The sequence below is a fragment of the Alligator mississippiensis genome, chromosome 3 (assembly GCF_030867095.1).
Source record: "Alligator mississippiensis isolate rAllMis1 chromosome 3, rAllMis1, whole genome shotgun sequence".
Lineage (NCBI taxonomy): Eukaryota > Metazoa > Chordata > Crocodylia > Alligatoridae > Alligator > Alligator mississippiensis.
Window position 1 is genome coordinate 270,240,228 of NC_081826.1, and position 25,217 is coordinate 270,265,444.

The 25,217-nt window shown below is 38.8% G+C and overlaps 1 protein-coding gene across 1 annotated transcript in view; it reads right to left on the reverse strand.

The window, feature by feature from the left end:
* The window catches only part of ITGA2 (integrin subunit alpha 2), a 113,783-nt gene that overhangs the window by 37,250 nt on the left and 51,316 nt on the right, over nt 1–25,217 (reverse strand). The window contains exons 5-17 of the mRNA XM_014594040.3: nt 19,535–19,649; nt 19,003–19,130; nt 16,107–16,255; nt 15,117–15,267; nt 14,202–14,367; nt 13,731–13,804; nt 11,597–11,735; nt 8,348–8,493; nt 7,560–7,703; nt 5,067–5,270; nt 4,104–4,240; nt 2,571–2,710; nt 971–1,122 (exon numbers count right to left, since the gene is read on the reverse strand). Of these exons, the coding sequence (XP_014449526.2) occupies nt 971–1,122; nt 2,571–2,710; nt 4,104–4,240; nt 5,067–5,270; nt 7,560–7,703; nt 8,348–8,493; nt 11,597–11,735; nt 13,731–13,804; nt 14,202–14,367; nt 15,117–15,267; nt 16,107–16,255; nt 19,003–19,130; nt 19,535–19,649 (1,845 nt within the window). The remainder of the gene's footprint in view (nt 1–970; nt 1,123–2,570; nt 2,711–4,103; nt 4,241–5,066; nt 5,271–7,559; nt 7,704–8,347; nt 8,494–11,596; nt 11,736–13,730; nt 13,805–14,201; nt 14,368–15,116; nt 15,268–16,106; nt 16,256–19,002; nt 19,131–19,534; nt 19,650–25,217) is intronic.

The window sequence follows — 25,217 nt, forward strand, 5'->3', positions numbered from 1 at the left end:
GGCACTGGAACCTACCTGCCTCTCCCAAGGGCAGGGGGCAAGCTGCTGGCAGGCCAAGTGGCCCCTTGAGGTATGGGAGACCCTGGATCTTTCCTCCATGGTGGCAGCATCCCTCAGGCAGCACCCACCTGCAGGCACCTGGCCTGGGAGGTCCCAGGGGCACCACCATTGTGGAGGGAAGCACCAGGCCCCGCAGAGGCAGGCTTCACTAAGGAAAAAAGAAAAGGGTCGAGAAGCCTTACCTTTTTTTTTTTTTTTCCTCCCATAGCCTGCTTGCTAGCCTGAGCTGTGCAGTGCTTCCCTCTGTGGCTGTGGCACCCCCTGAGACCACACAGGTGGGCTTCTAGTGGGCAGGTGCTACCTGGGGGTGCATTGCCACCATGGGGGGGGGAAGGACCAGGGTCCTCCACAGTTCAGGGACCACTCGGGCTGTTGGCAGCTTGCCCGTTTCTGCAGGAGAGGCAAGAAGGCAGCGGCGGGGGGGGGTTGGAGAAGATTGGGCCCCTCACTGCAATATTTTTTTTTCTGGTGGAGCCTGCAAGGTTGGGGGGGAGGAAGAGAATGGTGAGTGAGCTGACAGGGGGCTGTGATGCACTGTGATGTCACAGTCCCTAAATTGAAATGGTGGGTTTTTAATTGGGTCATTAAAAAAACCACTGTTTCAATTTAGGGAGAACTAAACCCCCATTGCATGTACAAGTACCCTATGTGTCTACGAATTTAATTTCTTCTGTTACAGAGTGAACTCCTAGATCTATTGAAGTATTTTTAAGCTGCATGTGATGCTTTAGAAGCAAATTGATTACACTGGATTACCCTAGATTAGGTTACATTAGATTCGCCAATGATTGACTATAACACATACCCAGTTCTCTTTTTGAATGCAAGTCATGATAAAAGTTATGACAAAATCATGTAAAATTAAGTCATAGGTGGCTTTTGACATAAGGAAGTTTGAAATTGTGCTCACCTGTACATTAAAGATGTGCTGAACACAATTCTTTTCATGAGTTACTATAAAATCCTTCTGCAGATACCTATCATTGTTTTCTTTAAATAATCCTCTGGAAGTCACTCTAGATGACTGGAGATCAGCATCCAGTGTTACATTGTATCTAATTGCTAGAAAAAGAATGAAAAATATTTTTACTGAGCCTGCCTTTCACAGCAATCACACAGCATTTGACTTCAATATTAGAGAATAATTAGTTTTTCCAGAAAACCTAAATATTTTACTGCTTTGGCTGCATTCCTAACACAAAACAGTCTCAGAACTATAGTGGTCTATCTTCCTACTAAAGTCAGTCTAACAGATTTAAAATGCTTAAATAAATGTTCATAACCATAGCGAGCATATCAAATGACAATCAATACATTATCTCCTACAGATGTACACATCTATAATTTGGGCAAGAGGCCAGTCTGTAACTGCAATCAGATCCCAGAAACCTAAACAATACTGCATATTTTCTTCCCTGAAATATAATTTTTCAGCTTGAAGATTAAAGAAAAAAAGACTACGGCTACTATTCTGTTCAATTTTATTTTGTTGCTTAACAGTCATGATCAGGGTTCTTGGTTTTCTCCGATTTAAGAAAATCCCCAATTTTCAGTTAAAAAAAAAAGTTTCCTCAAATCCACGTTTTTCCATAATTAAAATGAAACACCACTCTATCTATAGATAGATATCTATATATATTACTGGTGTTTCATTTAAATAATGGAAAATGGGGATTTGGGGTTACTTTTTTTTTTTTTTTTTTTTTAACTGAAAATTGGAGATTTTTTTTAAATCAGAGAAAACCAGGATCCCTGGTCATGAGCACTGGCAGTCATCATATGAAGTGGGAAAATGATCAAACTTATGTTGCCAATTGTAACAGGTGAGCCTCTTGTAAAGTTTTCCCCATGCTTTTATCATAAATATTTGAAGATCAGTAGGCTCCTTTTTGAAAATCATTCCTTTCCTAAAAGCTCAGATAGACCAGACTATTGAGTAACCAAGGTTTGCATTTAAATAATCATATAATTGGGGTTTTTACTCTTTATTTTCCAGAAGAGCAGCTTGTCTCCGCTCATCAGATGGAGCAGAGAGTTCAGCACAAAGCACTTGGCTTGGATGACTATTTTTGTTAAATATGTTGGCTGCTGTTGCTTTTAACAGTATTGCCCAGACAAGAGCTAATGTCTTCTACTTCCTTATCCCTCCAAAGTTGATCAGAGTGGCCCAGCCAAAGACTAGCTGGTGAGTTCAAGGGGGAATAACAGTAAAATTACTTGATATCCCTGACCTTTATTCCTCTCCCTTATGGTGCTTTTTGGTAGATGTGAGGAGACTGCCCTGTCCCTTTAAAGGAAGTTCTCCTTCAGTTTTCAAAGACAATAAGGAAATACTAACCGCTGGGATTTAAAAATGAAACAAAGAAATATATTTTATAGTTAAATATTGTGGTAATTCCTTCTTTTCTGGTTTGTCATCCAGGGCTTGTTTTTAATCTTCCTTTATATTTATATTTATATTACGACATTATCAACAGAACTGATGTAAACAATGTGTTGGCTGTTCTTACCCACTTGGTTATTTCTATTAGCAGGCCTGAATGTGGCATCAAAACATATGGTAACAAGTATCTCAGTGTTCTTGTTCAGCAGACTGATTTTTTCAGGTGCAAATGAGGCACTGGCGGAGACATTTGCAATGCTTTGTGACCTGAAACATAAAAAGAAATGGCTAAGTGGGGTTTTAAGGACTCTTGATAAATCAGAAGCTTTATTCTGGGATGGGCCTGCCTGTAATATTTTAGTTATTGGTTCCTATTGTAAACAACATGCCAGTTTGGTAGGTAGTTTTCTTTGGACTTCATAAGTGTAGCTGTAGGTAAAAAGTAGGTTTAAAATGGCTAATCCTCTTTTTGAAACATTTCTTATGTAGTCATGGTAGCTGATATAACATCAGGGGGTACTTGAGAAGGTCCTAGGGGGTACATGTGGGCGGGTGGGGTAGAAGCACTGACATGCACCATCCCGTGTTGCCACACAGGTGTCGCCCGCCTGGCTAGACGCGGGGGGTGGGGGAAGCTCGCATGCAGAGGCTGACGCTGCTCCGCATTTGGCTGTGTGGCACCCCCTAACCCCCATGCTCTGTGTCCGGGCGCATTGCCACCCACCCTCCCTCGCATCCAGCCACGCACCGCCCCCCCACCCCCCAACTCCGTGTCTGGCTGCTGGGGGTACACTGCTTCACATCTGGCTACCAGGGGTACACTGCTCCAAAAAGGTTGAAAACCTTTGATATAACATAATGGGATATTTATGGTAAGTGAGACCTGATGAAGAATGTCTTTCATCCAAAAGCTTGTCTAACTTTATCCCACCTACATAGTTGGTCCAATAAAAGATATTACCCTAAGAAATCTTTGCCTCTTGCATGATTGTTTTAATGAACTTTTAATAATTTTTCACCAGTTAGACCAAATCAAACTCTTATATTTGACTTTCAGGGCAACTGTCCCTAAATCATTCTTTTAGGAAAGTCCCTGACATTATCTGAGGAAATGCAGAAAAGTTACATTTCTTTATTAATGAACATTTTTATTTTTCAAAGAAAGATGCCTCTCACAATAATCAGTCCTGATATGGACAAAAGTCACTGAGAGAGAGAAGCTATTTATAAAGTTGTGTTTCAACTAAGCTGTACTCCAATGTGCATGGGGAAAAAAAAACCATGGCTTAGGAAAACACACAACATTTTCTGCTTGTGAAGTGATTTTTTTGTAGAACTGGCAAAACTGTCTTGGCAATTGCTTTCAGGACAAAAATAAATTTTGCTAAAAAAGAGGTGCCAATTTTTTTTTCACTGCTCTACGTGCTTACTTTACTGGACAACTCTTTCAAACAGGACAGTCTATCAAAATGTCATTTGTTATTAAAAGTAACCGAGTCCAATACTATTTTTCAATTTGCTACTATGTTAGCATAATTACAAAGAACAAAATTAGCTCCATACCCATAGCAGTGTTTCCCCCCATTTTGTTAAATGACTGTACTCCACTTACACTTGAAATATTAAAAAAAAAACTATCTGATTAAAGTAACTGACTAACCAGAGTTGCACGACATTTCCGTCAGCACCAACAGAAACATCAGTAATGTCATCACCATTTAAGTCTCTGAGCCCATCTACTGATCTTCCGAAGTACTGGAGTTGCTTTCTAAAAGCAGAGTCTGATCCTGTAATTTTCTGGAAAAAAGAGCCTGGTTAATCAATGTTGCACATAATTGCAACGAAGAGAAGCATTAGCATTTGAATTTTGTAGGCACTGTGTTAATATGTAACATGTTCATTTAGACAATTTGTTGTGGATATTTTCTGTATTATTTTTAAGCAATTTTTTCCTCTGGTCCCAAGTTAACAGATTGCTGTATTCCAGCTTTCTTTTACTAGAAAATTTTATTCCCATCAATCAATATGGCCAAGTATAAGAAATTTAATGGAATTTAACAAGCCTTTCAGCAGGAGGAAAGTTCTCATTGAAAAACTATTTTGCTAAAAACAACAACAATAACAATACCACATAGGTGGTACTATTATATTTACTGTTATTAGTAGTGGGAGCTGGATGCCAAATTTTCATGCATTTCTTTCCAAGTCTCTTCCTTAGCTACTATATATTGAAAGATTTCAAATTTGGGATTAATCCAATATTTGCTGGTGTACCACAGCTAGAAAAAGTTGCAAAAAAAGCCTGAAAAAACACTTTTCAGAAAATGAGTTTCCTTGGTGTACAAAAGTCAAAAATACATAGTAGCCTTACACTTCTTCCCTACATATGTTCACATCACTTATCTCTCCGCCTTTAATATCAATATTACCAGTCTCACCATCACAGTAATAATTTAAATGGTGCTGAAAAAGCAAACAGAAGGCAATGCTGCCATTTAAAGAGGAAAAAGGAGCAGCTCAGAATAAACCCTCATTTTATTTAATCTTCCATCTTGAATCTAGCTCAATTGTCATACTGAAACATAAGACTTGGAATATAATAGTATTTAACAAAGTAAATTACCTGGGAATATTTGGTGCAAAGTGTCTTTTGATTTCCATTGTAAATGTAAATTGCTCCAGCATTTTGGTGTTCTAAAGGTGCACCTATTATCACATCATTAAAACCATCCAAATCAACGTCTGAAAGCATTGCAATAGCAGATCCAAACCGAGCATTTTCTAACCCGTTTGGACCTTCTAAGAGTTCTTGTTGATCCAAAATTCCCTTAAAAATAAATAAAGAAAACAAAAATATTGTTTTACTAGGTCAAACAAAATGGAAAAAAATCTGTGTATTATTATTTCTAATGTGTATTAACTTGGTCTTAGCAACACTGAATATCATCTGCCATCCCACTGTCCAGTTTGCATTGTTATATCCCATAACTGTGGCAAATACTTCAGCAGAAAAAATACAGCATATTTTGCATAACAGAATTACAGCTAATATAAACTTAAATATGTCTTAAAGATCCATGTCTTTATGTTATTGTTTTAAGTGTTTCAAAATTTTTAGAAGATACATCAATAACTAAAATTTCCAGTTTTGGCTTACCAATTCTTATGCACAGGAAATGGGAATTTTTGTGACTGGCCATAATTCTTTGAAAGCAGGCCAGAACTTCCTAGCTAACTAATGCAAAACCCAGGTGTGTAAAATTTTCATTTCTTGAACATTTTAATGCCAACTAAGGAAAAAGGGTGGAAGAATCATTTAAATCTTCATAGCTGCCATGCTTTATGTCATCGCTTTGTATACAGAAAATGCTAGAAATGATGGTCAGGTTGTTTATCCAAAATGGCTGGCAATTTAATTCTAGTGAGGTATGTAATTTATACAAATCAACTTTATTTTTACATAAGGGGTCTCAAACTTATCTGGCCCTGTAGTATGCATCTGGATGAGTGGGAAAGATAAGTGGCACAGGGATGGTCCATGGGCCAGACCAGACCCAGAGACCAGCCATGCATTCTCGATCCAGTGCAAGTCCTGGAGAGGCCGCCATGGGCCTCCTGGTCCTGCTCTGGCCACTTAAGGACTGTGCTGTATGCGGCAGCCAAATGCTGGGGCTGTGCTGTATGGTCTGGAGCTGCCACTACAAGACTGTGCTGCATGGCCCTGGAACCACTGCTACAGGGCTTTGGTGCATGGCCCGAGAACATGATGCTAAAGGTGGCACATGACCACTCTGGGGCTTTCCTACTCTGCAACACAAGCTGGAGTGGGCACCATTTGCAGTGCATGGGGCCATCTGGTGCACCCCATACTGCCTGTGGGTCACCCTGAGACCCATGGGCAGCCGGGTGGCACCAGGGGCCAGATTATACCCCGCCCCTCCCCCATTTAAATCACTGACTCTCCACATTCTGACAAATATTTTTAAAATATAATTGATTCTGTCACTTAAAAAGAAGAAAAGTATTAAGAAGTTTTCCAATCTATTCGATTTATAAAACTGAAAACCTCTTACATCAAGTTCTATTTTTCTTTTTGCCTAATTTTCCATTCCCACATAGCGCTGGTATGTCAGCTGTCAACAGTAGCACTTTTGTCCTGCTTAGCAGCCTGTAACAGCAGAGTTGGAGCTCTGAGAAGTGAGAATTCATCTTTCACCCCCAGCACTCAGTTCTGCAGATAAGAAATCTCTCTCTATGGGACCTCCACTCTCCCTGAAACTGTCTGTGTTCCCTACAAGACATTTCTAAGCTAAAAAACAAACAAATACAAAACTATTTTGCAGATAGGGACTGATCTATCCACCTACTTACACAGGCAACAGCTTTGCAGTCCTTATATGCTACTTGATTTGTCTGCTTGGTTTCAATACAGGAGCTATCTATACAACCAAATCCGTAAGGGTAACTCTAATCAGGAGAAGAGTAACACCGCTTGATCTGTAGGTTTCACAAATAAAAATCTGCATTCTGTTTTCTATGATTAATAGAGTTATCTTGAATATGGTGTTTACCACTAACTCTTGAGGCTGTTCATAGATTCCAAAAGTTTCAGGAATTTTAATGCCAATATTCAGTCATTTGAAAATATCTCCTGGATGTTTGTTATTTAGAGGATTTTAAAAGATTTGAGTCAGCCAATCATGAGGTAGAAATAATATTCTGTAGCTTAAATGAGGTGAGGTGATAAATGAGAAAACATGAATAATAAATAGAGAATAAGCAATTTAATGGTTTACAGACAATGCATAAGCAGAGATTATTTATCAGAATGATTTTGGGATGAACAACAACTAATGAACAGATTTGCCAAAATCAGAATCAGATTGCAAACAATTCACTGGCCAAAATATTATGGCTGTAAGCTTTTTAGGTCATGGATCACTTTTTGCTATTTGTTGGTACAGTACGATTCCTTGATCAATTGCAGTTATAACTCTACTTCTCAGTAAGACTTCAGTACCAGAAAACCATGACAAGAGCCTGGAGTAAGAACTGAAAATATGATAGATATAAATGCCAAATCTCAATGCAAGCTATTCATCCATTTAATTATTACCTGTCTTATGGAGAACATGTAAACTCTTCCTTCTTCTTTCTTTAGGTCATTCATAAACATCGGTGCCCCCACTAATAGCACATCTGTAACTGAATCTCTGTTAACATCCACTGAGCATAGCACACTGCCAAAGTAAGACCCAATCTGAAATTGATAGCAAGAGAGTCATTTTTATATATGTTATAAATTATACTATTTTAGAACATGATCCTCCAGAAGAACCATAAAGATCATACTCAAATTATATAATAAGGAGTGGTCAAACTAAAAATTGGGCCTTGAATGTTACAGACTCAACTACTTGCAATATTTTTGTGTGTGCAATAAAAATGCCAAATCAGAAACCTTTTTAGTGTACTTTTTAAAACAATATTTTTAGTGTATTCAACCTATTGGGTCCTTTTTTTGGCTATTTGATTTGATGGGATTTGGCAAGAGCAAAAGCTGTTCAAGGTCTTTATTGGTATGTATTTACTATCCTTAGGGAAAGAAGCTCTCTCCCCTACACTGAAGCCTGAAAACGCAGGGTTTATTTATATGCAGGGTTGACTGCATGTAAGCATAATCAGAAAAATACAACACTCTCTGAAAGTTACATTGTGTGTCTTAAACATTGAAAGAGCATAGCTGCAGTGAAAGGGTCAGACAGGATTCTAAATGTTTTGCAAGAATATGAATTTTCAAAAGAAATGTATAACAGAGCAAATATGAATAAGTATTTTTACTGCTGTGTCTTAAAAAATAGACATCTACAGAATTAATGTTGGTGATCAAATATTTATACTTGCCTGCTCCCCTCTCTGGGACTGAATGACTGTGACATTGCCATGGCTGTCAACCTCATAAACCACTACTCTGCCAGTGTAATTGGATCTTGGTGCACCAGCAACAAAATAAACAGCCCCTTGAGTTGAGATAACAGCAACAGAATAACCTGGGAACAGAAGTTAACATGCTACATATGAGATATCAGGGAAAAGTAGTTAGAGTTAGTTATCTGTAAGAGCAGTACAGATGAAATGATCTGGTGTCTTAGTTATGGACATTTATGCAGCCAGGTTGGAGATTTGGGTTTAGAAAATATGTTACATGTATGTACCAAATTCACTTATGCTTGAATTTATTAGGGAGATATTGTTTTCAAAGGTAGAAAATAAAATAAAAATTCTTCTAGCACCTGGATAGAGAAACTCTAACAATAGTCTTCTTTATTTAGTAAGGTGCTGAGTACAAAGAGGTCATCTGGGTGTGATGGTAGAAATGGTAGCCCTAGAATAATGAATGAGGAAAAAACCTCTGAGCCAATTTTCATGCTGGGTAGGCCTGCGGAGAAATACGTAGTTACTATAATAGCATCACCACGCTTTCCCACAAGACACAGTACCACTGCTTTGAATGTCTTTAATACCTGAAAACATTTTAAATCCATATAAAATCCACTGTAAATCTGTATATACAGTATATTTTGTTTTACTACACTAACTTTACTTTAACAAAAGAAAATAAAATTGTTTTGTTTTATAGTACCTCAGCTTACACTGAAGAGCAAAACACAGTTAGAGGACACAATGTCTCACCACTTCCTATAAGAAGGCTAAAATAAATTAGAATAAGTGATTTTAAAAATGTGCACCTTGAATTAATTCAAATCAGCATTAAAAAAGGAGAGGTTTTCTCAGGCAATATATAAATTTCTTCTAGGAAAAGCCTTATATTGGGCATTGGTAAGATCCCAAAGGGATTAACGGAGCAGTATGTCACTAAGAAAAAAAACAAAGCTAGCACAGATAAATGATGAAAACCCAAACAAAAATGGTCTTTTTAATTATTGCACACTATATGACCCTCTCCTATCTCTTTCTTTTTCAAAGTGCATAATGTGTCACTGTGGTGGATACAGGATATCACCAAACCACAGAAAGCAGAACATGATAAAGAAGAAAAAAGTTAGAAAGCAAATTCTACTACTAGCAAATATTTCAAGGATAAGAAATCGATACTTAACTTGTGAATAAGTATTCTTTTAGGAATAAGTTGCCAGAGAAGATAGGTTTGCAAAAAATAGTTGATGCAACGTAGCAGATTAATAAACCAAGACAGGGCTATCCAACTGGTGGCCTATGAGCTATATGTGGCACGCAAGAGGTTAGCATGCATCTTTGGACTGCTGCTCAACCACCACTCCACTTCAGTGGAGCTCCTGTTCCAGTGCCAGCAGGGTTCTCTGGATTTCCCCTTCCTCTCCCAGCTTCTGGTTCTTGCCCCTACTGCCAAGGGGTGGGCTAGTACAGCTGGAGTACCTGGGCTGTGGGTGCAGCAGTGTTTCCAAGATGCTTATGCTTCACTCAGAAAAAAAAACAGAAGCTGGACTTTGCAGGCTGCACATACAGCCTGGCTCCTTTTCCTGCTGCATGTGCAGTGGCAGCAGGAGGGCTGCTACTTGCATAGTGTGCCTAGCAAGGAGGAAGGGAGTATAACTGTGCATGCTGCATGCACAACAAGGGAAGGAGCTAGGCCTCACAAGATACAGCCATGGCAAATAAAAGAGCTGGGCTTCCAGCACGGTATACCTGACAGGGATGGTATGGGGAGGGGGAGAAAGCAGGCTGTGTACATGGTGGTAGGAAGCTGGTCTTCCCTCACCACGCACATGACACGGGGGCCTGGCTGGAGGGGGAAGGCAGCATAGTGAGCAATCTGCACAATGTGTGGTCTCCAGTCCTGAATGACTGGTGCCTCTTGAGACTGGGGGGGGCACGATGGTGGCGAGTGGTGAGCATGGACCACCTGCTGCTGCTGGCGTCAGCAAGCGGAGACTGCCCCTAGCTGCTGCAGGCAGTGTTGGCAGCGGGGGTGGCGAGCTGCAAGTGGAGACTGCCCACAGACCCCATCGGCTGCGTTGGTGTAAGGAGGGGGGCATGTGCGAGTCTTGACCACCCGCAGAAGCCATGGCGGTTTTGGCGGTAGCCAATCTCGGGGGGGCACGTGCCCCCCCCACTACGTGTTGCCTATGCCCCTAGTGGCCCAGAAGTTAGACAGCCCTGAACTAAGAGAATCAAGTTGGCTGGTTTGGCTGAGAACAGGAATGATTCTGAAAACAAACAGTGGATATTCATAAAACTTGTGTTAATCTCTAGTCATGTTTCTAAAGCCATGAACCAAAATTAAAAAGAAAGAGCATAGATGAGCTGATGACAACTGAGCAGCTTTTGATCCAGTTGTAATGGAGGAATAAATAGGTAAACAGAAATAACAGTCATAAATTTAATGCACTATATAGCCTTTTCCAGTTCCTTCAATTTCTTATATCCTTGTGATTTTTTAAAGGGGATTTCAGAACATCCCATTAAACATTTCAGTTATTCATCCATATTTTATGGAGAATTAAAATAATAAGGATTTATTTGAATCCATGATCAGTAAATAAAAGAGATTAATGTTCAGTAGGGCTGTGCGAAGCTTCGGGTGGTGATTCGATGCGGAGATTTGGCCCAATTCGGTGGCTGAATCTACGAATCTGAATTGAATCAGGAGACCAATTTAAAGGTCTGAATTGATTCAAAGCTCTCTGAATCTTCAGAAAAGAGTGACGAGTGAGGAAGGGGGTTCAGGGGGCTTGTGCAGAGCCCCCCACGCAGCGTGGGGCAGTGGGGGACAGCAGGGATTGCCTTCCTTCCTAGCAGCACCCGGTGAGCCAGGACTTTTTTTTTTTTTTTAACAAGTGCCAGGAGCTGGGCCAGGTGGGGCAGCCATTGCCAGGCTGGGAGAGTGGGCAGGGCATGGGCCTGGCTGATTCAGAGATTCAGCAGCAGCTGAGTCTCTGAATCAGATTCGGCCAAATTGAATCAGGACAGTGATCTGAATCACCGAATTGAATCACTGTCCCCCAAAATCGTCCGAATCCGAAGCGAATACTAGCTGCTTTGCGCAGGCCTAATGTTCAGCATTCTTTTTTCCTCCCAAGTCAGTTTTTAAAAGTAATCTGTAGGATGGATAAAATTCTGACATATTAGGCAATAAATATTTCAGCCCCTTACCTAGGTATGAGCTATGATTTCTGTCTTGTAGAATTTGTTCAAATGCTTGACTAGGAAATGTGGTCACTTTGTTTGATGACTCCTGAATTACAGTTCCACTCCAGTCATAAGCCCCAACAGCACCCAACATCAGAACATCCTTAAAACAGTAAAATCAAAATGTAAGAACTTCCTGTTTCTTTGCTTAGCACAAGGGAGTTGGGAGATAAATTATATGAATGATATCATCATCGTGTTACTATTTAGATGCTTGTAAAACTCAGGTGTAAGCTGGACATCATAATAAACAAAGATCTTGAATTCTGTGGACACAATGGCTTCCAATATTGCAACCAGCAAGACAGTATCCAAGTCTTTACAAAATTTTAAACCAATATACGCCTACAAATCTATAAAATTTATAAAAATGTAATATCTAATTTAACAATTAACACTGGAAAAACAACTTTCTTAATTTTTGCTATTTTCTATCTGTAAGTAAATTTTTTATACCTTCTATACTGGATTAATATTGGAGTTCTTTTTTATCCTTTAAATTGCTTTAGAATTTTTTGGGGGGAAGAAATAACTAAATGGAGATAATTATTAGGTTTTCAGAGTTGAAAAAAAAATTTAAAAGCTATTTTAGATATTTAGCCTAGGAACTCTAGAACTGTGGTTGAAGTGTTCTAAAACTTATTTATGAAGAAAAATATTTTTATAGTATTACAGTATTTATTCTAAGTTATATGTATAAGGTTACAATATAAAATATTCCTAACTTAAAAATACTGTACTGTAGTTTCTTTAGACTAAAAACCTTTTAAAAAAATCCTCATAGGATTGAAATCAAACATCCAAAATTTGAACTCTAATTTGCAGAATTTGTTTGAGAAAAATCATAAGCAATTGAAAAAACCTATTAAATGTAGAACAGATTATTCAACATTAATTATCATTACTAGAAAATGGTATAATGCATGAAATAGGATTTCCATCTTTACCTAATATATTTTCTCCCTCTTTTATGAATTTATAAATAAACCAAATGTCAGGGAGCTGTAACTCAAATGGCTGACAGACGTTAATTTACTTGCACAATTGGTATCCGATTAATTTTATGCCAGATCCCAAAAACTGTGCTTCCTGACATGCCACACAGTTCTTGAAATAGTCCATAAAATTAGTTCCAACTCTGAACAAGTACTATAGTTTTTAAGTGTTAGGTCCCAGAGATCAAGGAAAGGCCCCTACGTCCTTGGTTTCCATTGCCTGGGGATATTTAGAAAGCACACCCACAGCTAGGCTGCAACTGCAGTTTTTACAGCTCCTCAAAGTCAGGCTCATGGCAACCCTGATCCCATCTGCCTCTGGGGATCAGGGCCAGAGTGGCGTAGGAGGGTAAAGGGGGTAGCGGTGGCCAGGTCCTGGACTTAGGTCTGCCACCAGCCTGGTCCTGATGATTGGGTAGGGGATAGTTGCATCCCAGACCCTGTGGTTGCTCCATGTTGGATCCGGACGCTCAGCTGAGCATTGGAATGTTGTGTGAGGTAGCCCTGACGTGCCACACACTTTGAGGCATAAAGATGTTCCACATTAAATGTGGAATGTCTTTGTGGCTCATCTGTCATATTATTATGGTATAAATTGGCTTCAATGTGTGGCACGCTGGGTGCGTCTATATGTGCCCCTACAGCACCATTGTTACAGCGTCGTTATTTAATACCTCCTTTAGGAAGAACTAAAGGATGGCGCAGTAACGGCTGTTGCATGGTTATTTTTAGCTGCTACGTCACCATAGTGACATGCTACAGTGAGGGCCCACTGACACTATGTTTGCGTCTGCTGATGCAACGTAGCGTCTCATGTAGATATGCCTACTATTACTATTTATAGCATGATTCATACGTTAACCATGCCATAAATATAACACCTGCCAGGTCCTTCAGTTTATGTTAATACAGATAAACCATGGTGTGCTGCTCTCCTTGTTTGTACTGGAAAAAATCATAAATAAAATGTAGTTTTTTTATACTGCATTGTTGTTTATTATGTTTAATTTATATTTCATTTCTATATCTCTAGTCATTTCTATTATATCTAGTGTAAGCCAATGCTGACACTATACTAACACTAAATGATTCACTATACGTACCTTTTTTTGTGAATAAAGAGCACTGAAGCCCACTTGTGACATTTCCATTTGGAATGTATTGCCTTGGTCGGTACCTGGTGCAATAACATAACTTTGTTATTCATATATTTTTTAAACCAGTAGAATATTACTTGTCCAAGATGTTGAGCCCAATCCTGGTGCTGCTGAGGGCAAGTGGAGCAGGACTGAATATTTAACTTGACAAATAAATGATAAGCAATAATTATATAATATCAAATAAATGATATGCTTTCAAAACTCCACGTCTTCTTAAAATATACTCAGCGTTGTTGACTATGGAAATCTAATATTTAAACGGTAATATTTATCAAGATTTTAATAAGGCCCAGGAATCATCCACATTTACAAGATATTAACAAGGATATCAGTGTGAAGACAGACTATTGTAATCTTTCAGTACATCAGCTGGTATAAGCTGGCATAGCTCTTAAGACCCCTGGAGTATATTACCTTCTATACTAAATATACGGTCTCCCAGTGTTCCTGCTTCTTCCAAAAGTGTAGCCTCAGAGGACACATTAAAGAAATACTTTTCTGTTGGAAGACTAGCAATTCCTTTGATTTCTTTAATTAAATTTTTAGTGTCAAGTTCATTTCTGATTAAGTATCCTAAAACCTTGAAAAAGAGAAAAAGAAACCTTGGTGTGACTTAATTCCATCAGTATTACACATGCAGATACTCAATATATGACAGGAAACTGAAGTTAATGTACAATCTCCAGCCAAAATCCATTTCCCTCACAAATTATTCATGCAATTCTCAACCCAACATCTTACACTGACCACCTGACATGTATAGTAAGATGAACTGATGTTAGTAGATAAGAAAATAAAAAGTATGATGGCAATCATAATATTAAGGTCAAGAAATTGAATCCGAATACTCTAGCTTTGCAATTTCTGCAGTCATTTACACCCATGCCAAATGACCACAAAACAGATGCATGAAAACTGCAGCATCTTCCATTCCCTTCATACATCTGTAAAAGACCATTCACAGAGAAAGGCGGTGGGTAAAAAAATCAAAACCCACACTGTTTAACCATTTTTGTCAAACTTGCCAGCTTTAAAAGTATTGTGTTCTTACATGACAAAACTCAAATGGGAAAAGAAATCTAAAAGAAACTACAGAGTATAACACTGATGAAAGGTCAGGGTTCACTAATCCTACTTTTTAAGCCAAAGAACATTAACTGACAATGATAATTAATATAAACTATTAATTATATGCAAAAACTTCAATTACATTGGTTGCCAAATATGAGCTCCATCCCTTTCCCATCTTGGTGATGTAATGACACATACATATATCCACTTTTAATTAAAACATCCTTGCCAAAATTGCATTAAAATAATATTACTTACAGCTATGCCAAATCTGGTTATTTTGTCTTCATTACATTTAGCTATCACTTTTTCCAAAGCAGAACCATCATGCGATTCACCATCTGTCACAACAACCATTACTTTTGTGGCTGCCTGCCGTCCCCCCGACTCAGGGGAAAAAGCATGACGTCTGTAACAAAGCATTAGACTTCTTAGGCATAAATGAATTTAAAGGATGTTGTTTTATATGCATACATTCATTAATGCTTCTATCACTGATATTCAACAAAATACACTGGCAATATTTTTCTTTTTAAAATTAAAGATCTTAGCTAGTTATAGGAATAATGCTTAGGCTTTCAAAAGCGCTGCTCAGAGATCAAATGCCATAAAAATGTTTAAAAATTGAAAAAAAAAAGAGAAAAAAAACTAACTACAAATGATATTTCCAATAGAAGTCCATTCTCTTTTCAAAGAAGCTAGGGGTTTTTTTGTCCAAAAATTATTAAGTGAAAAGTTTTCACCAGTTTTGCTCACAATATTCCCATGAAGCCAAAAATGTCAGGAATAGGCTCCATTTTAGGTGACAACAATGAGGCAAGGAAACTAAAGAAGATATCTGTGCTATGCTGCTGAAAACCTGGACTTAAATGCAGTCAGAAGAGGTGCCTAAGAGCCCTGATACTTGTTTAAATTAAAGTTGGACAGAAACCAGCTACAGATAAAGCTGTTACACACTTTCAAGCACTAACTTTACAGCCGGTTGGCTCGTTTTGTAACTCGATAATCATTTTTACAGTGTGATAATTACTTTGTATGTGTGGCTAGTCCAGATTTATTGCATAACTAACCAGTTGATTAATATATGTAACATGTAGCTGGGGCCTAAATGAATAACCTGAGAGTCACTGAGTCAGGAGTTGAAATATAGCCTATTTTGACTTTAAACATAGCACCCTCAAGGCAAGCTCATCACCTTGCAAGATCCTTAGTTAGAAACATATCACAATAATTACCAGTATACTTTACCTTGCGTAGTCAATAGCTTTGAAAGTATTAGTCAAAGTTCCTCCTTCTTGCTGAGTAGCTGACATTGCCTTAACAACTTCATCTTTTGTTTTGTAAGTACTCAAGTTGAATAGTACCCTTGGATCATTACCGTATAGAACCAAGCCAACCTGAACAACAATAAACAAAGTATATTTGCATAAAGCCCTGAATTAAAATCAATCACATAGAATCATAATACAAACTTCTTTTTGTCAAGCTAATGATGTACAATATCTAGAGATAAAAAAAATAATTTATACTTTTCCTTCAGTACATATGATCTCAAATAACATTCTTGCATATTTTGTAAAGCAAAATGTAACAATACATAACTCAAATAAATTTACATCTTGCGTCTTTAATCTATCCTACTCAATAACAAATTCAATGAACCAAAACTTATATAATCACTATTTTTTTTTCTTCAAAAGTTCTCAACACAGCTTCTATTAGAAGAGCAGGCATGAGTAATGTTTACTGGTATGGCATGGATAAGGAGGTCTCAGCTAATAGTGCTTTTCCCCTGCTATCTCTTGGACTCCTCCCAGATGTCCAGGTAAAAGTCTGATGGGATCTGATGTATGATCCACACAGTTAAGCTTCCTGCGATGTCATGCATGCATGACATGCGGTGCGATTGTGAGACTGAGCATCAAATCCTATCCTATCATGCCTTACTGCTGGTGCAGGGGAAGCCTGGGATTGTGACCCTGGGCTCCCCCTGTATGGCAAGTAGCAATCTCCCAAGATTAGGAGTCCCTCAGCTGATGGGGCTCCCAGCCTCAGGAGTGCATGGTATGCCCCCATGGCTGGGAGCCCAGATCAGTTACTGGGGCTCCCATCCGTGGGATTTCATGATGCTCCCCTACTGCTGGGAGCCCCATTACCTGCAGACTTCTAACCACAGGGGTGCAGCTACCTACACATGGCATGATAGGAACCAGCCACAAAGTTATTCTACATTTTTTTCTACATTTTTTCACACAAACAAACAAAATTTTGGCAGTGAATCTAGGAACAGAGAAAGGTATGGTGGCTGTGCCACATATGCACAGTGAGCTCTGAGCTCACTGCCTGGTCAGCATGGATTCCTACTGGAGTCCTATGTGAGCAATGAGTTCTGAGCAAACCAGCTGATCAGGGCAGGGTCTGGCTGGAGCCCCTGCTTTCATGTGGCTCCAGAGCCCAAGGGGGAACACTGCTGCTGTTCACCTTTTCCCTTCCTCCCCACTGAATTCAGCAGCAGGAGAAAGGAGCGGATGAGCAGTGGCAGCAGTGCTTAGCCTCTGGGATCCTGAGACGAACAAAAGCAGGAACTCTAGCCAGATCCTGCATTGAGAGTACAAAACAACCAAGGTGGGTGTGGCAGCTGCTGTCCCCCTTCTGATCCATCTCTGCACTTAAATACCTTTACTAAAGAAAACATAGGTGTCTATCGTCTCCCCAGCACCTAAGAAGTTGGTCAGCATTTTTGTAGGTCTCTCTGTTGGATTCACCTGCCTGGCCCTGAGTATTTGTGCTGTGGTTCAATTCATACATGAATGTTCTGCAGAGTAAAAAGTGTGTCCATAGTAGATTTTAGATTTCATAGTTTTTGTGTTTAAGGAAAAAAAATTAAAAAGAAAGAAAGGCCTAGCAGGAGTTTGCTCAGGCAGCCTTTGCACTGCATGTTTTAAGTTCCTGATTCTTAATTGGATTCTCACATTTCTTTCTGCACAGCAGCATGTCTTGAATTTTTATGCTGCACAACTGAATTTCTGAGGTATTAACTTGTGGGTTCAAATTAGATCCACATTTCAAAACAGATGCACTGTAGTGGGTGAACTTTAGATAAGTGTATATCTTACATTTCAGGAAAAGGCCCACTGCTAGGTATATCTTGAGAACATCTACTGCATTTATCTCAAATCACACAAAGGTTCTAGTATGCCATAAGGATCATGCCAAAGCTAAGTACCAAAAATCAGTAATTTTTGTTATAATTTGTTAGAATTTTTAGCAGTGGAAAATTTTCCTTATCTTCATCAATTACGTTTTTTTAATACTGCACAGTTACTAATCATGAGTAAATTTTCTACATGCATTTGCAGGTAGCAAATTTACTCATGATTAGAGCCAATTACTGCTCAGTAAGCATCTGCATGCGTTTACTGTGCAGTAATTAGCTCTACTATGCAGTAAAGTGTCTTGTGTAGACGCACCCACTGAGAACTATAATGCATTAAAGAGCAGAGAGTTCTATTCTATTCTTAATACATTTACCCAGCAAAAAATGTTATGCATTATCACTTAAAAGAGAACAGGCATGTGAGGGTATTGAAAAAAATCATACAGATTTTCAATAGTATATTGGAATATATCATTCCAATAATATTGCCTATTGGAAATAATATAGTGGTTTGGGCCTCTGGCATCACACATTGCTCTGCTCTTTCTCTACTCCAGATATAGGCCAGAGAGGGGGCTCCAGTCACATGGCATGGGTCATCCCTATTCTGTTTGGGGCCTCTAGCCACATGGATCTGGGGTGGAGGCATCTTCAGTAATATACCGAGCCCAAGAACTGAGACAACTTGGAAACTGGAGGGCCCAAGGGGATGAAGTTGCAGAACCAAGCAACCTCCTATCACACTCCCTTGCTGGACAAAACGCTGCTCCATGCTACTGCGGTGATTTTGGAGTGCTCTGCTTGGGGCCTGATATTCGTACAGAATTTAAAAAAATCTCTGAATTTTAAATGCTTCAAATTGGGAGTAGAATTTGGAGCACTTCAAATGTCTGTCTTTCTTGGTCTCAGTTTCCTTTAAATTTATTGGAAAAGGCTAATACTATTTATTACTACCTTTTGGGTTTCAAAACCTAGTTATAGCCTTACCTGAGTTTTTGTGGGGCCTATATCTAATCCTTGTGCAAATTTTTCCAAAAATGCCCTCACTGCAGTCCATGGATAAATGCTGTTAGACTCATCACACACAACCACAACATCTATGAAGGAGGAACACTCTAAAAAAAAAAAAAAAAAAAAAGTTACTGATAAGGAACATTGAATTTTCAGTATTATTTACAACTCTTGTGACAAACCTGGAGGTTCAAACTTAGTTCTTAGCAGGCAAACTTTATTGCCATCAAGGAAGTTTCCCACAATGAGCGTAGCATAAAAATAGGCCAATTTGGGGCCTACTTTTATCTCTAACACGTTACATGGCTGTGACCCCTCTGTTTTCTGTGGAGTGACTCCTGATTTGCAGAACTGGAGATATCAGAATCAAGCCCTCCATGTGAACTTCAAAATCTGGCTCTTTGTAAATTGAATTTTGAAAAATCAGGTTAAGCGTTCTCTATATGGAATCTGTCTTGACTTTGATTAATTAATAGATTGATTAATCATTTTGCCTGCATTGCCTTACTTTGAAGAGCTGGTGAAAAGCTTCTTAGGATCTGGAAACTTGGACTGATTTCAGAACAGACTCCCGTTGCATAATATTGACTTCCACACTGCTGTGCCCATAAGGGACCACACGTCTTTAAAAAAATAGAGGAAAAATAAAACAACATGTACTCTCCAGTTTTATACCTTCATAAAAACAACATATTAAATAGTGTGCACAAGGTCAGTGGAATAGTTTCCTCTAAACTAGATACCTCAGCCTCCCAGCAGGTTAAATTAGCCTGTGCGGACCTCTGTATTGTTATGATTAGACCATTTCTCACACCTGAACTGGCTCATTTAAAGCTAATTTTGGTATCTACAACACACTGCAATATGCTCTTCAACTGATCAGGAGGGAATACCATACCAAGGAGCTAGTGTGTATATCCCCTCTTTATGTGCTCTAACCAGTTTGCTTTTGTACTTGCTACAGAGTTTGCCATGTTATTGGACATGGTAGGACATATAAGTGAAGCTAAAAAAAGGGACATACAGAATCATGAAAAACATACACACTTTAGTCATCAGGAATTCAGAGATTTATTGATTGATGATGCTGATTCTTGTTTCATTGTGAAGGGACTGGCACATGAAATCACAAGGCCAATAGCAAGTATTTTTGAAAAACTATCTAGTCAGGAGAGGTAGCAGATGACTGGAGGGTAGAGAATAATACCTTTGTTTATAAAGGAGGGAAAAAAGCAGGAACCAAAGCAGGAGTGTTTATACTATGGTCCTTTCAGATTCTGCCTGGAAATCCTGCTAAACACCTACCACTACAAAAAAAGTATATAGCTCTGGCTATTGGTCAGATTATATCTGAAAGCCACTGAAGTCATCCATGTCACCCAAAAGAGCTCCTAACAGCAGTCATTATTTTATAATATATCAACAAATGCTGAAGGATTCTCAGGTGCCATATAAGACCTTGGCTTTCTATAAAAGGCTAAAATGTGTGCTGACTTCACATGTTAGGTGCTGTGCCTCCAAGGATTAATAAAAACTGCCTGAGTAGCAAAAATTAATCTAGTTGGTCCACTGGGGGAACTATGTAGTACAGTACAGAAGACCTTGCTGGAGCTCCAGATCCAACCATGCTGTATGTCAACAACTGGCAAAATCTATGATCATGGTGGCAGAACACAAGATGTAGTCTTTCATTTTAAATTATAATGATTTTAAACTGGACCATATGCAGAGAAGTGTTGCTAGGATGATTAGGGACCTGGATATCCTACGTTATGAAAAGAGACTAAAAGAGCTTGGCTTGATTACCCTAAGAAAATGACAGCTGAGAGGTGTATAATTGCTGTGTACAAAATCAATGGGGAAGGAGAAACATCAGAGTGAGAGCTATTTAAAGTATTTAGCTATTGAAAGTAATGGCAATGTTAGTACAACATAAACAGGTGTAAAATGATCATGGCTTAATTCAGGATAGAAATTAGAAAAAGATTTATAAACATCATAATAGTAATGTTCTGGAACAGCATTCCGATAGGAAAAGGGGGCAAAAATCTTACTAGTTTTGAAGTGGAGCTTGATAAGATTGAGAAAAGGATTTATATGACATGAACAGCAGGGACTGAACACAGTAATGCAGGAGCTCCCATCCCATCTTATGTACTTAAATTGAAGACAAAGGGTACCTATACACATGCCCAATGCCTGCCCCAATGCATTCTAGTTAGAATGCACTGCAGCAGGCGCAGCGTCAAGTGCATTCAGCAGCCCCGTGTTTCAAAATGGTGGCAGGGGCACTTTAACTAAAGCTCGTCAAGTGAGCTTTAAAGTGCTCCTGCCACCATTTTGAAGTGTAGGATGCTGAATACATGAGACACTGCAGGTATTTTAGTTGGAACAGGTCCCGAGAGATACTCTAATTAAAATATCCCTCCCTCCCATCCCAGAGCATGTGTAAAAACATCCAGAAAAGCTACTGTCAAATGAGAGTTGTTCAAACAATGGCATATGTGAAATCAGTTAGGTTCTTAGTGGACACGCATCTACACTGGAATCATAATGGCAATTAATGGTATTTAAACTGGAAATTTCTGCAATGGAAATTAAAACTGATTAACTGAGAAACTGGACTAACTATTTCACATAGTCCTACCCAGTCAAGGTTGAGGCAAATTGGCTATGAAGATTTCAGAGTCAGTCTTTGTATTGTTATGCTTATATTTTACTGATGATTAGAGAATTAGGCTTTCCAGTACTGACAGTACAGTATCTTTTTCAAGTCCCATCTATATTTTCAGAAATGTGCCATAAGCAATAGCAGGGAATGTGCTGCATTTAGAAAACAGGTCACTTCCCCTCACACTTGTATAACTAGTGCTAGTAATTTGACTAGCTTCTCTGTTAATTTTTCATTTTCTCTTTCCCTTTCGCAAAAAAAAAGAAGAAAAAAAAGATCACGGATAGGAAGAAGGCAAGTATATGACAAGGCTTGTGCCAGCTGTATTAATTATATGTGCTATATGATTCATAGATCTATTATTATAACATTTTTCTGGGATATTTGGTACCAGTTGATTGCAATATGGGACATACAGTTGATGATGTTAATAAATGGCAGCGAGAACAACATTTGACAATTTGTGTAAAATGAGCTATTATACTGCCTCACTGTTATAAGCCATGTTTTACAGATAAGGTCAGGTCCAACATACGAGATTCGTTTAAACCTAAATCATTTCCCAAGCATTTTAAATACTGAAATTACTTTAAATGTTTATAATTGCTATGCACTGTCTGATGCAAAGTCTAATGTCTTTGACTAATTAACAAGGTTGTCTTTTGCAGTCACAAGCTGAGAACTGCTCAAGTTTGTCACAGGTTTTTTGTTCTAGGAATCAGAGAACTGATTCTAAAGCACTCGGTGTTGAAGCAGGGGTGTCAAATACCCTGCACCAGATCTGGACTGCAAGGCTCCTCACTGCCTGGATCAGGCATAGGGCATGGGGCTGCAGTAGTGGGGATGGTGACAGAGTAGCAGTGGGGACTGTGGGACTGGCAGTGGTAGGGCGAGTGGCCACAGGACAAGTGGGCTTGTATCTACACAGCTCTGGCCCACCCTCCTGCCACCAATGGCCATGCCCACCAGGGCCCAGGATTCTGCAGTAGGCCACTTCCCTCTGCCCCCCAACTTCCTACTGCAGGCTGGAAGAGGTGGCTTTGTAGGCCGCTGGCCTGCAGGTCAGCTCTTTCAGACCCTTGCCTTAAAAGTACAAGGTTAATTTTAAGCATATGACTAGATCCATTTTTCTTTAATGGAGTCACTCACAGTCTTGAAAGTTGGCATTTTAAAGCACCTTATCATCAGGAATCCTGGTTCTCTCCGAATTAAGAAAATCCAATTTTCGGTTAAAAAAAGTTACCCCAAATCCACATTTTTCCATGATTAAAATAAAACACTGCTATATCTATCTATTTTAGATATATATCTAGATATCTATATCTATCATAGATCTAACTATCTTTATTACTGGTGTTTCATTTAAATAATGGATTTGGAGTTACTTTTTTTTAAACCGAAAATTAGGGATTTTTTTTTTTAAATCGGAGAAAGCCAGGATCCCTGCTTATAATGTACATACACTTCTAAGCACCTTTTAAGGACCCTAGAAAAACGAACTAGTGATGATAATAAAAATGGCTAGATGGCCTCAAGCTACAATGGAAAAAAATACTAAGCATTCTAAAATGAGCTACATTTAAAAACAAATTGTTAATTTAGTTTAAGAAAGAAAAGTACAGCTGAATCTCTTTCATATTTACTATTTCACTACATTAGTTACTATACATGTGTATGATGTGAGCATCTTCAACTGGAATATGAATACCTCTCAGCAGTATATGTAATAGTGTTGATATGACATCATTTTGTAAACTCTACCATTGCTGTGGTAAATCTTTAAACATACCTGTCTGAAGGGTATAAAATGTACAAATACTATAAAGAATTGTTTATGTATCAGCTGCAGCATGTAAACCTGACATCCAAAATACACATTTATGGATCACAGAAAATGCAAGCTTTTAGTAGGCACTTATGGTATAATTTTATACTCCATCTATAAACAAGCATAGAAGATATTCCACAGGGTCACAAAAATGGAGTGATATATAGTAGTGTGTGTAAATTTTTCATTTCAGTGCTGTTTTAACTATGAACAGAATAAATTTATCTTGCTTTTTTTAAGTGAAAGTCTATGTATAGCATATGCCTCAGTCTTTTTTCCCCTCACAAGTGTTATTTGAAAATAATCCTTTTGGAGAGTTAAAAAATAGTGAAGCAATGCATGAACTGAATCTGTCAATTTACAATTTGCCTGAAATATTTACTTGCAATTCTTTATTATAAGCTAGAAAAAATGTCCCAAGTACTATAGAACAAAACTTTTACAGCTGGTCCAGGGAATGAAGAGTCACATGCCTGAACAGTCCTTGAAGTTCTTTGAACGCATTGTCCATTTGCACATTTTGCTATTGGTGTGTTTGCATCCTATGACTTGAGGCTGCAGGGCAGCATTATCCATTCAGCCTCTGTGTGGAGACTGCTTTGCCATTCATTCTTTCAGGCTATAAATGTGCAAAGTCAGAGGGCATAAACAGTTTTGTCCTTTATAGATAAACTACATTTTGGTGTTCAACATTCAAAGTGTTGAGAAACTCTTCTACCCTCTGCATGAAGTTTTAGGGAAAATATGGAAACGTGCATCTCAAATGGCACTCTGAAATGACCTCTGACAGGAATCTGGGGACTGTATCTAGATGCAGAACCAGGGAGGGAGAGCCAGCAACTATGGACTACTTCTTTCCAATTTGGCTTGCTAAGTTGATACCTATTCAAAATGCCATATCCCATGATGGTTGCAACAGGAAGAATGTTGCCATTGGTGCAACTGGGGGACCCATGACAGTCAAAAGTACTTGGCTGAGATCCTGCAACAGGATTAGATTTATGATAGGCACAAACACAGTAGTTGGACTCTTTGAAAATCTTAACACAATTGAGCAGGAAAAAAGGATGGTTCGAGTGCTAAGATCTTTGTTCGATGCACCTTGACTAAGTTCCTTCTCCTCTGATGCTAAATCCACCAATCGTGGGGGTCTGGCCAGCTATAATTCTATGATCTTGGGACCAATGCTCACCCAGGTGTGTGTACCTCCCCAGCCAGACAGCAGTCTCTGTAGTCATGTGGACACTTCTTCATTCAGACTGCATGTGGCACAGGAGTGCAAGGTGTGCACAAGTGCTCAAAACAGCAGTTACATGGCTAGGTAAGTACCATTTGAGTGTGCGAAGTGAAACACTTTGACCTATAATGTCTGGGTGCTGAAAATGTTTTTCTTGTACTCAGAGGCTCATGATCTGACAAGAGGGACCTGACAGTGGGCAAAACTGTGTGATCTGAAAAAAGATTTGTTTTTGCATTGGAAGGATTGGATCTGAATTTTAGGATCAGGCCAATAAGGTTCTAGAACCTGTTCTGGGGTATATAAGCCACCGCTGCTGTACATCTTAAGACCACCCTGATAAACATGAGTCTTTAAAATGGAGTGAGACTCAACTTCTGGATTCCAACTTTAAAGCACAGATTTGGGAATACATCAGGAAAGAGAAATACCATCACATCAGCTGGCTGTCCAGG